The 13,274-nt window shown below is 49.2% G+C and overlaps 1 protein-coding gene across 1 annotated transcript in view; it reads right to left on the reverse strand.

The window, feature by feature from the left end:
- Positions 1 to 9,341: 9,341 nt before the first annotated feature.
- The window catches only part of pgap4 (post-GPI attachment to proteins GalNAc transferase 4), a 7,021-nt gene continuing 3,088 nt past the window's right edge, over positions 9,342 to 13,274 (reverse strand). Inside the window, exon 2 of the mRNA XM_072553655.1 lies at positions 9,342 to 12,082. Coding sequence (XP_072409756.1) covers positions 10,041 to 11,237 — 1,197 coding nt within the window. The 5' untranslated portion in view covers positions 11,238 to 12,082 and the 3' untranslated portion in view covers positions 9,342 to 10,040. The remainder of the gene's footprint in view (positions 12,083 to 13,274) is intronic.

Raw genomic sequence — 13,274 nt, forward strand, 5'->3', positions numbered from 1 at the left:
GGGTGGTGCATCTATGGAACGAACTGCCAGAGGAAGTGGTAGATGCAGCTACAGTTACAACCTTCCAAAGACATTTGGACAGGTACATGGATAGGAAAGGTTCAGAGGGATATGGGCCAAAAGCAGGAAAATGGGACTAGTTCAGTTTGGGAAAGGTGGTCAGCATGGACTGATATCTCAGGAAGGACGTACTGACCCTGGAGGAGATTCACGAGAATGATCCCATGAATGAAAAGCTTAACACGCGAAAAATGTTTGAGGACTCTGGGTCTATACTCGATAAAGTTTAGAAGATTGAGTGGTATCTAATTGAAACTTACAGAATACTGAATGGCCTGGACGGAGTGGATGTTGGGAAGATATTTCTATTGGTAGGAGAGACTAGGACCTGAGGGCACAGCCTTAGAGTAAAGGGAAGACCTTTTAGGATGGAGATGAAGAGAAACTTCTTCAGCCAGAGTCATAAATCTATGGAATTCATTGCTACAGGAGTTTTGGAGGGCAGATCATTGAGTGTATTTAAAATGAAGATAGATAGGTTCTTGAGTATCAAGGGGATCACGGATTACGGGGAGAATGGTGTTGAGATATCAGCCATGATTGAATAGTGGAGCAGACTCGACAGGCTGAATGGCCTGATTTCTGCTCCGATGTCTTATGGTTTTATGGACGAGTTGGACTTGAATGGTCTGTTTCTGTGACTCTATTTCCTCCTCCTGTCTAAGCCAGGTTATGAAAGGGTTACCTGTAAGTACCCACTGCTCTGAACCTGTTTGGGATAAGAAGGGATTAATCAGTAATTGTCAGGTGACCAGCACGCACCAATCAGAAGCCTCTCTCAACGTTTAAGTGTGCAGCGGTTTAACGATCACTGTGTTCCTGCCTCTCACACCGAGACAAGTGTGAATGTTAGGCCTGAATCTACATCGCACTAAATTTATAGACTCACCGGTTACTGTGTCCTGCCTCTCGCATCAAGACAAGTGTAAAGACTAGGCCCGAATCTGCACTACGCTAAATTTATAGACTCACCGGTTACCGTGTCCCACCTCCCGGCTGCTACTCTGAGCTAGGTGTCTTGTAAAGTATCCCACACAAAGAGAGAGAGAGAGAAAAAAAAGCAAGAGTTCATGTTTCGAGTCCAGTGACCCTTTGTTAGAGCAAAGCCAGTAACTAAGGCCTCATTAACTTATTGAGTGAGACTCATTTAGTGAACAAATCCATCCAACTTGACCATCGGTGGAGTGTCCGTCTAAAGCATTCCTGAACTAATTCAAAAGGGGACCCTTGGAATTCGACTGAGGTGGGCGGGGGGAAGGTACAAGTTAGTCTTGGTGCTGGAGATCAGGTCAGTGTCTGTTCAATTACAGTAGCCAAGTCTGTTAATTAGTTGGTTTATAAGGTGAATGTGTTATTATGCAGCTTAGAGTCATTTACACTGTGCCAAAATAGTTTGAACCCCAATCAGCAATAGTTCTGTCACTCTCATTGATCAGCATGGTTCGATAATGATTAGAATATTCCTCACTTTTCACAAGACTATTTTTGATATTTCGAGTTCTGAGAGAGCTAGTCATTATTGTTGCTTAGATATCAGTGCGTGTGTGCTGACTCAAAAAGGCATTTTCTGCATTCACATAGAATCCCTACAGTGTGGAAACAGGCCCCTTAGTGCACACCAATCCTCCAAAGATTATCCCACACAAACCCATATTTACCCCTGACTAATGCACCTAACCAAAACATCCCTGGACATTATGGGACAACTTAGCATGGCCTATAAAGCTGAACTAAACCATGACGATTGTCTCCATTCTGAAGCCCTACATTCTCACAGCAACGGCTCCTATTGGCTGAGGCCGATATTATTTAGCTAAACATTACAATCACATGAACTGAGGTTTGTGCTATAATGTCCCCTTGAGGTGATGCCATTCAAGTTGACCTTGTCTGACTGAGAAAGGCATTTCAGTTCTTGCCAATGGCCATATGTACAGGCCAGAGGGAAACACGTAATCCATTGACTCAGGTGTCAAGGTCTAACCAAAGTCAAGTCTTTGCCCCATCCATCAGTGCAGCTGGTGGGAGCTAGCACAATCAGGCACTTTATCAAGTCCAGTCTTGTTCCCACGGCCTCGAAACCAATCTGCCTTTCATCAGATCTTAAGGATGTAAAATCATAGGAAACAGGTGCAGGATTTAGCTCCACAAAGGTTTCCTACTTGTTAATAAGGTCATCACTGACCTGATTATGGGCCAACTCCTTCTTTATGGCTGATCTCAATTGCCCTCGACTCTTTTGTCAAACACTGATTTATCTACTTCAGTCTTGAAAAGACTCAATGACCTAGCCTCCACTACCCATCACAACAGCCCCATACTAAGTGAAGCCTATATAATCTAAATACCCACAGCATCTACCCCATCCTGAGTGAGACCTATAGAACCTAAATACCCATAACAACTGCCCCATCCTGAGAGAGACCTATATTACCTAAATAACAGAGCAACTGCCCAACCTGAGTGAGGCCTATATAACCTAAATACCCTTAGTAACTGCCCCATACTGAGTGAGGCCTATATACCCTAAAAGCCCACAGTAACCGCTCCATACGGAGTGAGGTCTCTGTAACTGAAACACCCTTAGTAACTGCCCGATACTGAGAGAGGCCTATATAACCTAATGACCCATAGCAAATGTCCCATACTGAGTGAGGCCTTTATAAACTAAATTCCCATAGCAGCCACCCCATACTGAGTGAGATCTAAACTAAATACCCATAATTACTGCCCCATACTGAGTGAGGCCTATATAAACTAAGTACCGACACCAACTGCCACATACTTAGTGAAGCCCATATAACCTAAATACCCACAGCAACCACCTCATTCCGAGGGAAGCCAATAGAACCTAAATAACCATGGTAACCATGCCACATTAAGTGAGGCCTATAAATTCTAAGTATATATTATAATGCTACACGCAACAATTCAGGTTTGTGCTATAATGTCCCCTTAAGATGATGCCATCAAAGTTTTTCCTTTCTGGCTGAGAAAGTGATTTTAGTTCTTGTCCACGAGCCTTATGTACAGGCCAGAGAGGAACACATGAACCGCTGATTTGGATGTAAAGGTCTATCCAACTCAAGTCTTTGCCCCATCCATCCAAGCAGCACCAGTGCAATCAGCACTTTGTTGAACCCAGCCCTGTTCCATGATCCTGGGACCAATCTGTCTTCCATCAAATCTGAAGAATGTAAAATCCAAAGAAACAGGTACAGGATTTGGCTCCTTACATGTGCTCACTTGTTAATAGGGTCATCATTGACCTGATTGTGGCCTAACTCCCTGTTCATGGCTGATCTCAATTCCCCTCAACTCCTTTGTCAGCCACAGATTTGTCTACTTCTATCGTGAATAGACTAAATTACCTAGCCTCCATTACTGAGGCCATACTGAGTGAGGCCGATATAAACTAAATATTCATAGCAACCACCCCATACCGAGCGAGGCTTATATAACCTAAATATCCATAGCAACCATCCATACTGAGTGAAGCTTATATAACTGATATAACCATAGAAACTGCCCTGTAATTAATATGACCTATAAAACCTTAATACCCATAGCAACCACCCCATACTGAGTGAGCCCTATATAACCTACAAACCCTCATAGCAACCACCCCATACTGAGTGAGCCCTATATAACCTACAAACCCTCATAGCAACCATCCCACACTGAGTGAGCCCTATATAACCTACAAACCCTCATAGCAACCATCCCATACTGAGTGAGCCCTATATAACCTACAAACCCATAGCAACCATCCCACACTGAGTGAGCCCTATATAACCTACAAACCCTCATAGCAACCATCCCATACTGAGTGAGCCCTATATAACCTACAAACCCTCATAGCAACCATCCCATACTGAGTGAGCCCTATATAACCTACAAACCCTCATAGCAACCACCCCATACTGAGTGAGGCCTATATAACCTACAAACCCATAGCAACCACCCCACACTGAGTGAGATCTATGTAAACTAAATGTAATAGCAACTGCTCCATACTGGGTGAGGCCTGTATAAACTAAACACCCAAAGTAACCAACCAATACAGAGTGAGGCTTATATAAACTAAATATCCATAGTGACTGCCCCATACTGAGTGAGGCCTATATAACATAAAAACCCATGGTAACGGTTGTGAGTGGAACTAGGTGGATGTCATTGGCTCTGAGTTCCTGGATTGGGGTTGTTAACCTGGGTGAATCAGAACGCCCTGGCTGACCAATGTTAACAGGGGATTCAGAATCCCCTCAGTTCAGGGACTGACTCTGAGCTGGCTGGGCCACAGCCAGTGTACTGTGCACAGGTAAATGAAGGCTGACTTGGTGATGGGATACTAACCTCTGTGCTGTCATTGCAGCAACCGTCCCCACACATAAACCTGATTCCTGATAAAGGGCTTACACAGGAAACGTCGATTCTCCTGCTCCTCGGATGCTGCCTGACCTGCTGTGCTTTTCCAGCGCCGACACTCTCGACTACATAACCGAAATACTCATGCTGAATGAGACCTATAAATCCTCACTGTGGGACATAAACCAATGACTGAAGAGACAAAATTTCTCCTCAGCTCAGTCTTAAATATTCCCTGAGTTTGTCATTCCCTTACAACTGGAAGCATTTATTTCAGCATCTGCACTGTTACGGTCCCTCAGAATCCAATACATTCAAATAAGGGCACTTCTCAGATGAGCTCAGGCCTAACCTTTGCTCAAATAACAACCTCCTTCTCCCAGGGATCAGCCAACTACACCTCGTCTGGGATTAGACCATAAGACCATAAGGCATAGGAGTGGAAGTAAGGCCATTCGGCCCATCGAGTCCACTCCGCCATTCAATCATGGCTGATGGGCATTTCAACCCCACTTACCTGCATTCTCCCCGTAGCCCTTAATTCCTCGAGACAACAAGAATCTATCAATCTCTGCCTTGAAGACATTTAGCGTCCCGGCTTCCACTGCACTCTGCGGCAATGAATTCCACAGGCCCACCACTCTCTGGCTGAAGAAATGTCTCCACATTTCTGTTCTGAATTGACCCCCTCTAATTTTAAGGCTGTGTCCACGGGTCCTAGTCTCCTCACCTAACGGAAACAATTTCCTAGCATCCACCCTTTCCAAACCATGTATTATCTTGTACGTCTCTATTAAGTCTCCCCTTAATCTTCTAAACTCCAATGAATACAATCCCAGGATCCTCAGCCGTTCCTCGTATGTTAGACCAACCATTCCAGGGATCATCCGTGTGAATCTCCGCTGGACACATTACAGTGCCAGTATGTCCTTCCTGAGGTGTGGGGACCAAAACTGGCCACAGTATTAATTGATTCCATTGTAAGTATTCACCTCTCCTCACGTAAAGAGAGCTAACCATACACGGACTCCTCTCAATCCCCACCTACCCTACCATATGGTTTACCTTCATTTGGTGCTAACATTCTCACCCTTATAAACTGAGAACCAGTGCACTGGCTGGATATGCAGGGATTGAAGAGGAATTGAAAGAGCATAGTTGCATGAAAAACCACTCATTGCAGAGGTTATATACTTTTTTTTTGTCCTTCAGTCCCCTGAGCAATCCCCTACTGGTTGGCAGATCAGCAGAAGACTCTGATTTGACTGGAGGGGGGACAGAGGAGATTCACCAGGATGTTGCCTGGGATGAAGAGTCTTAGTGATGAGAGGTCAAATTATCTGGATTTTGTGTTCCTTGGATCTGAGGAGGCTGAGAGAGGACCTGGTTGAGGTTTACAAAATCACGAGAGGCACAGACCAAGTAGATTGCGAAAGTCTCTCCCCCATGACAGACAAGTCCAAGACCAACTAAGAATTCCGACAAGAGTGTGGAAACAGGCCCACTGGCCCAACAAGTCCACACCCATTCCCATAATTCCCTCTGACGAAGGCACCTAACGCTACGGGCAATTTAGCGTGGCCAATCCGCTTCACCTGCACATCTTTGGACTGTGCGAGGAAACCGGAGCAAACCCATGCAGGCATGGGGCAAACGTGCAAACTCCACACTGATAGTTGCCCCGGGCTGGAATTGAACCTGGGTCCCTGGCAGCAGTGCAAACCACTGAGCCGTGCTGGCCCAGAGGGCACATGTTTAAGGTGAACAAGTAGCCCAGAGGAGATCTGAGAACAATATTTTTCATCCAGAGGAGGGCAGATAAATGGAACGTGCTGACGGAGAGGGTGGTGGGAGTAGGGTCTCTTGCAACATTTAAGAAGCACTTTTGTGAGCACTTAAATTGCCAGGGCACAGTAGGTTATGGACTAGTACAGATTAATTGGATAAGTTTGGTCTTGGTTGGCCGGCATAGACATGTCGGGCCAAAGGGCCAGTTTCCATGCCATGTGATTCTATGATAATACTCTCAGTGTGGCGATGTGTTCAAAGCTGTGACTCATGTATAACGACGCCCAGATACCCAAACACACGCTTTTCAGCTTGTTACATCCAGCAGGAAGGAGCCCTATCCTCCCTATCAGGGATTCCTTCTCCCAAATCTCCTGATTAAAGCCTGCATTTCACCGGAATGATTTCTCGATTACTTTAGATTAGATTACTTACAGCGTGGAAACAGGCCCTTCGGCCCAACAAGTCCACACCGACCCTGCGAAGCGCAACCCACCCAGACCCATCCCCCTACATTTACCCCTTCACCTAACACTGCGGGCAATTTAACACGGCCAATTCAAAGGGCTGAATGGCTTTTCCCAGCTCCTAACTCACATAGTCGTCATACAGCACGGAAACAGATCCCTCGGTCCAACTCAACCGTGCCAACCAGGCATCCCAATCTGACCCAGTCCCATTGGCCAGCACTTTGCCCATATCCCTTCCTATTCACAGATGCATCCAAATGATTTTTAAATGTTATAATTGTAGCAGCCTCACAATTTTGTAGAGACAAACAAGATAATCAGAGGCTTAAACAGGTTGGACAGCAAGAGCCTTTTACCTCAGATCGTGATGGCTAGCACAAGGGGACATAGCTTTAAATTGAGGGGTGATAGATAGAGGACAGATGTCAGAGGTAGTTTCTTTACTCAGAGTCGTAGGGATGTGGAACACACTGCCTGCCAACAATAGTAGACTCACCAGCTTTAAGGGCAGTTAAATGGTCATTACATAGGCATATGGATAAGAATGGAATAGGGTAGGTTAAATGGGCTGCACATTAATTTCACAGGTCAGTGCAACATCGAGGGCCGAAGGGCCTGTACTGTGCTGGAATGTTCTATATCCTCAAGCAGCTCGTTCCACATACACATCATCCTCTACATGAAAAAGTTGCCCCTTAGGTCTCTTTTAAATCTTTCCCCTCTCATCCTAAACCTATGCCCTCTAGCTTCGGACTCCCCCACCCTAGGAACAAAAGCTTTTAGCTATTCACCCTATCCATGACTTCCCAAACCTCTATAAGGTCTCCAGTAGAGTCATAGAGATATACAGCACGGAAGCAGACCCTTCAGTCCAACCCCTCCATGCCGACCAGATATCCCAACCCAATCTAGTCCCACCTCCCAGCACCCGGCCCATATCCCTCCAAACCCTTCCTATTCATATACCCATCCAGATGCCTTTTAAATGTTGTAATTGTACCAGCCTCCACCACTTCCTCTGGCAGCTCATTCCATACACGTACCACCCTCTGTATGAAAAAGTTGCCCCTTAGATCTCTTTTATATCTTACCCCTCTCGCACTAAACCTATGTCCCCTTGTGCTGGACTCCCCCAGCCCAATGAAAAGACTTTATGTATTTATCCTATCCGTGCCCCTCATGATTTTATAAACCTCTGTAAGCCTCCAGGGAAAACAGCCCCAGCCTATTCAGCCTCTCCCTATAGCTCAAACCCTCCAGTCCTGGAAACATCTTTGTAAATCTTTCCTGCACCCTCTCACATTTAACAACTTCCTTCCAATTGAGGGGCAACCAAAATTCTCCACTGTATTCCAAAAGTGGCCTCACCAACGTCCTATACAGCCACAACATGACATCCCAACTTCTTTACTCAATGTTATGACCAATGAAGGGAAGTGTTCCCAATGCTGCCTTCACTTCCCTACCTGAATATCCACTTTCAGGTAACTACGCATCTGCACCCCTTGGTTTGGCAACAGTTCCCATTAAATGTTTCAGTCCTGTCCTGGTTTGCCTTACCAAAACACAACACCTCACATTTACGTAAACTAAACTCCATCTGACACTCCTTGGCCCAGCTGATCAGGGTCCTGTTGGACTCGGAGATAAAAATCTTCTTCACTATCCACTACATCGCCTATTTTGGTGTTGTCTGCAAATTTACTCACCTTACCTTCTGCATTCACATCCAAATCGTTTTATATAAATGACAAAAAGCAGTGGACCGAGTACTGATCTTTGTGGCACCCCACTGGTCACAGACCTCCAATCCAAAAAACAATCCTCCATCACAATCCTCTGCGTCGGATCTTCAACCCAATTTTTTATCCAACTGGCTAGTTTCCCCAGATCCCATATGATCTAACCTTATTGACCAGTCTACCATGTGGCAACTTGACGAATGTTTTCCTGAAGTCTATATGGACAATGTCTACCACTCTAGGTTCATCAGTCAGCCAACGGCAGAAGGTTCTCTTGGAACGTGTACACACAGGAGACAAGTGGGAGTCACAGTGCCCTCTGCAGTACTGGAGGAGGAGTGGATTTCTTTTTTTCCCTTGTAGTTGGGTTTGGTGAAACCACAGTTGTCCATCTCTCCATCACGTGTACTGGTTTTCTATTCATCTCCTTTGAGCAGCTCGCGAAGTCAAACTTGTCGTTACAAAAAAGGAGAATGGTGCAAATTGTCTCTTCCAAAGACTCAATCAAGTTCTTGTTTTAGATTAGAGGGAGATATCAGTGGCCAGACAGGCTTGTCCTGGAACTCAAATCAAACCTTCAAACACAATTTGCACCATTCTCCTTTTGAAACGGCAAGTTTGACTTCACGAGCTGCTAAAAGGAGATGAATAGAAAACCAGTATAGGCGATGGAGAGATGGACAACTGTGGTTTCACCAAACCCAACTCCAAGAAGAAAAAAATCCACTCCTCCTCCAGTACTGCAGAGGGCACTGTGACTCCCACTTGGCTCCTGTGTGTACACGTTCCAAGAGAACCTCCTGCCGTTGGCTGACTGCTCGTTGATGTTCCTGGTTCCTCCTCCAGGTTACATTCAGTCCTCCAGTAGGGAGGAGCTTAATAGACCGAGGTGGTGAAGGGCAAGAGGCGACAGTCATTTCACAATTGTTCATTTTATTATCCAAGGCTTGCTGCAAAATCTTTTAAATAATTAAGGCAAATGTCATGAAATGCTCCAAACACTGAAAATATTACACACAGTTTACACAATTGAAAACATTATTGGAGGACCAAAATTAAATCCAAGCCACTGCTCGGTTCTACACAATTCACCAAATTCAAATCAAGCAGAACATCTGGCTTCTTGCAAAAAAAACAATCCACAATTGCACAAAAGATTTAGACTTTCAAATCTCACTCCATATAAAAGCCTGCATTTAACCGGAATTTGCTTCATGATTTTTAAAGTCGGAAATCACACACAGATTTTCCATTCGCGAAGGTTCCTCGAAGTCAATTTTTCCCTGATTGTTTTGGGGTTGGCTTAGACACAGAGTAAAGATCTCTCTACACTTGCCCTCACTTACGCACCAACCCCCAGCCCCCAAACCAAGTGCTCCCAGGAGAGGGACAGCATGGGGTTCAATACAAAGTAAAGCTCTCTCTATACTGCCCCCCCATCAAACACTCCCAGGACAGGGACAGCACGGGGTTAGATACAGAGTAAAGCTCACTCTACACTGTCCCCCCCCATCAAACACTCCCAGGACAGGGACAGCACGGGGTTAGATACAGAGTAAAGTGTGGGGGGGAGGGGGGAGTTTGGGGGCAGAAAGCTGAGGGGGGGGGCACTTCAGAGACTGGGCTCAGCGATGGGCCCCCGGAGGGTGGAGTAGAGCCCGATGTGCGTGACCAGGTTGGGCTCCAGGGCGTACGCAGTCTCGCCGTGCACCCGCAGCAGGGCGTAGAGCGCCGTGTCCTTGGCGTAGCCCGGCCGGCACCTCACGTCGCCCAGGTACGCCAACACCCGGCGGGCGGCCGGAGCGGAGAACAGCATGGCGGGCGTGCAGCACTCGGTGGCGGGCACCAGGGAGTAGAGCTGAGGGCTGAGGCGCCGTGACTCCAGCAGGTAGTGCCGCCCAGCCAGCTCGACGACCAGCATGGTGTAGACGGCCAGCACGGCCCAGCTCAGCGTCACCGAGGCCCGTCCGCAGAGCTTCCGGTAGATGATGCCGAGCGAGGTGCCACCCAGGGCGCCCAGGCCCAGCCACTCCAGGATGCGCATGGGCTCAGGGTTGAGGTAGCCCTGCAGCCTCTCGGGGTGGTAGAGCTTGACGTAGAGGGCACCCCGGGTGGTGGGCGAGGTGAGCCGCCTCTCCAGGAGGTCTCGCAGGACCGGGAAGAAGTCCTCCTTCGGCACGGCGTCGTCCTCCAGCAGTACCACGTGCTGGGGGTCGTAGTTCGACAGCGCCTCCTGCAGGCAGTACAGGTAGTCCTCCTTCTCCTTCTCGAAGCGGTTGTCGGCGCCCCTCGCTGGCCCGCGCCCTTGCCCAAACCGATGGACCGTGGGGATGAGGTGAGCGGCTTCCAGCGCCTCCCGGTGGCCCTCAGGGTCCGGGTCCACGTTGCAGGCGAGGAGGCGGTACCCCCGGCAGTCCTGGCAAGCCCCCAACAGCCGGTGCAAGGCCGCCACCACCTGGAGGTAGTAGCGGTAGCTGGCGCCCTGGTGCCGGGTCGTGGTGACCACCGCCACCACCAGGGGGGTCCCGTGGGCCTCCCCGGGGTCCCCCGGCCGTGTTGCCGCCCGGACGTAGCGCTCCGCCTCCTCGCCCTGCGCCTCGCTGCGCTCCAGCGCCTCCTGCGTCAGGCGCCGAAGGTGCGCCGCCTGCCTGAAGTAGCGAGACTGCCGGAGGCTCTGGCACAGGAGGGGCAGCACGACCCCAAATGTGAGGGCATAGAGCAGCAGGGCGTGCACCCAGGGCCGCCTCAGGCGGGGCAAGAGGCGCCAGGGGGAGCCTGCCCCTCCCCCGCTCTGCTTGGCGCACTTCATCACCTAGACCCAGTGCCCCGACATCGCCCCCTTGCGGCACAGAAGCAGAACTGCAGCCACTCAAACAGGAACTGAGGGGGGGTCAGGAACACAACGCAGCGCGGTCGGGAGTCACTCCTCCTCTCCCGGGGTCCGGAATCCGCCTCTAACCCCGTCACGATGGATGGTCAAATCGGTGAAGTGGGGACCGGGGAAGATAAGGGGACTCCAGCCAAAAATGGGGTCCCCTGCTCCTTTCGCAAAGCGGGTAGCGACTGCCCGAGAAAGGGGGTTCCTTCAGTGGGTTTGAGAGTGGGCTTTGGTGGGCGTATGTTCAGCGAGAAGGCCGAATAGGGATCGCCAACTGTCAGGCCGTCGTTGAGATGCAAGCCACAGAATAACCCAAGCCTGTGGACGAAGGAGTTCGCGAGGTTGGATGGAGGGAAGCTGGAATTTACAATCCAAGGTCTGGGCTCTCTCAATGGGAATTCCCCTTCGACTGTGCCACCCTCCTCTTGCCTGGAGCTCCTTGTTCCACCTCTTTCCAGTCGAGGGGATAGGGATCGGTGAGGTAGAGAGAGAGAGAGAGAGAGAGAGAGAGACGGGCCGTCCTCAAAAGGCTGAACTAGAGAGGAAGAGGCACGGGGCTGGGAAACAGTGTCAGCTCCACATCCCGGTTCCAAGTGTCCTTCCTGGAATCTCTCCACTCCCTTCTCCGGATAGCCTGCGGAAGGGAGAGAGGATTCTTGACGAAAAGCCAGATTTCCCTTGGCTCCGACCACACTACGTGCTGGCCTTGTCCCACCGCTGTGTTCTGCAGGATGTCCAGATGGTTACTCAGTCCCATACCAACATCACTTCACCAACTGGACGGGGAGGAGAAACGGTCAGTTCAAGATTCATACGGGGACAAGGTCAGAAGAGGTGCCATTCTCACAATCACTCCCATCATCCAAATCACTTGAATCTTTCACTCGCTCCCCACACCCTTTAATATCCCACCCAGTCTAATCCCCCTCTCTCCCCGCACCCTTTAATATCCCACCCAGTCTAATCCCACTCTCCCCCACACCCTTTAATATCCCACCCAATTTAATCCCACACTCCCACTCACTCCCCGCTCCCTTTAATATCCCATTCAGACTAATCCCACTCTCCCCCCACACACTTTAATATCCCACCCAGTCTAATCCCACTGTCCCCCTCACTCCCCAAACCCTTTAATATCCCACCCAGTCTAATCCCACTGTCCCCCTCACTCCCCACACCCTTTAATATCTCACCCAGTCTAATCCCACACTCCCCCTCACTCCCCACACCCTTTAATATCCCACCCAGTCTAATCCCACACTCCCCCTCACTACCTACACCCTTTAATATCCCACCCAGTCTAATCCCACACTCCCCCTCACTCCCCACACCCTTTAATATCCCCCCCAGTCTAATCCCACACTCCCCCCTCACTCCCCACACCCCTTAATATCCCACCCAGACTAATCCCACTCTCCTCCCTCACTCCCCACACCCTTTAATATCCCCCCCAGTCTAATCCCACACTCCCCCCTCACTCCCCACACCCCTTAATATCCCACCCAGACTAATCCCACTCTCCTCCCTCACTCCCCACACCCCTTAATATCCCACCCAGACTAATCCCACTCTCCCCCCACACACTTTAATATCCCACCCAGTCTAATCCCACTCTCCCCCCTCACTCCCCACTCCCTTTAATATCCCACCCAGTCTAATTCCACTCTCCCCCTCACTCCCCACACCCTTTAATATCCCACCCAGTCTAATCCCACTCTCCCCCCTCACTCCCCACACCCTTTAATATCCCACCCGTTTAATCCCACTCTCTCCCTCACTCCCCACACCCTTTAATATCCCACCCAGTCTAATCCCACTGTCCCCCTCACTCCCCACACCCTTTAATATCCCACCCAGTTTAATCCCACTCTCTCCCTCACTCCCCACACCCTTTAATATCCCACCCAGTCTAATCCCACTCTCCCCCCTCACTCCCCACTCTTTAATATCCCACCCAGTCTAATCCCA

This window comes from Chiloscyllium punctatum, chromosome 34 (genome assembly GCF_047496795.1).
Source record: "Chiloscyllium punctatum isolate Juve2018m chromosome 34, sChiPun1.3, whole genome shotgun sequence".
Classification (NCBI taxonomy): domain Eukaryota; kingdom Metazoa; phylum Chordata; class Chondrichthyes; order Orectolobiformes; family Hemiscylliidae; genus Chiloscyllium; species Chiloscyllium punctatum.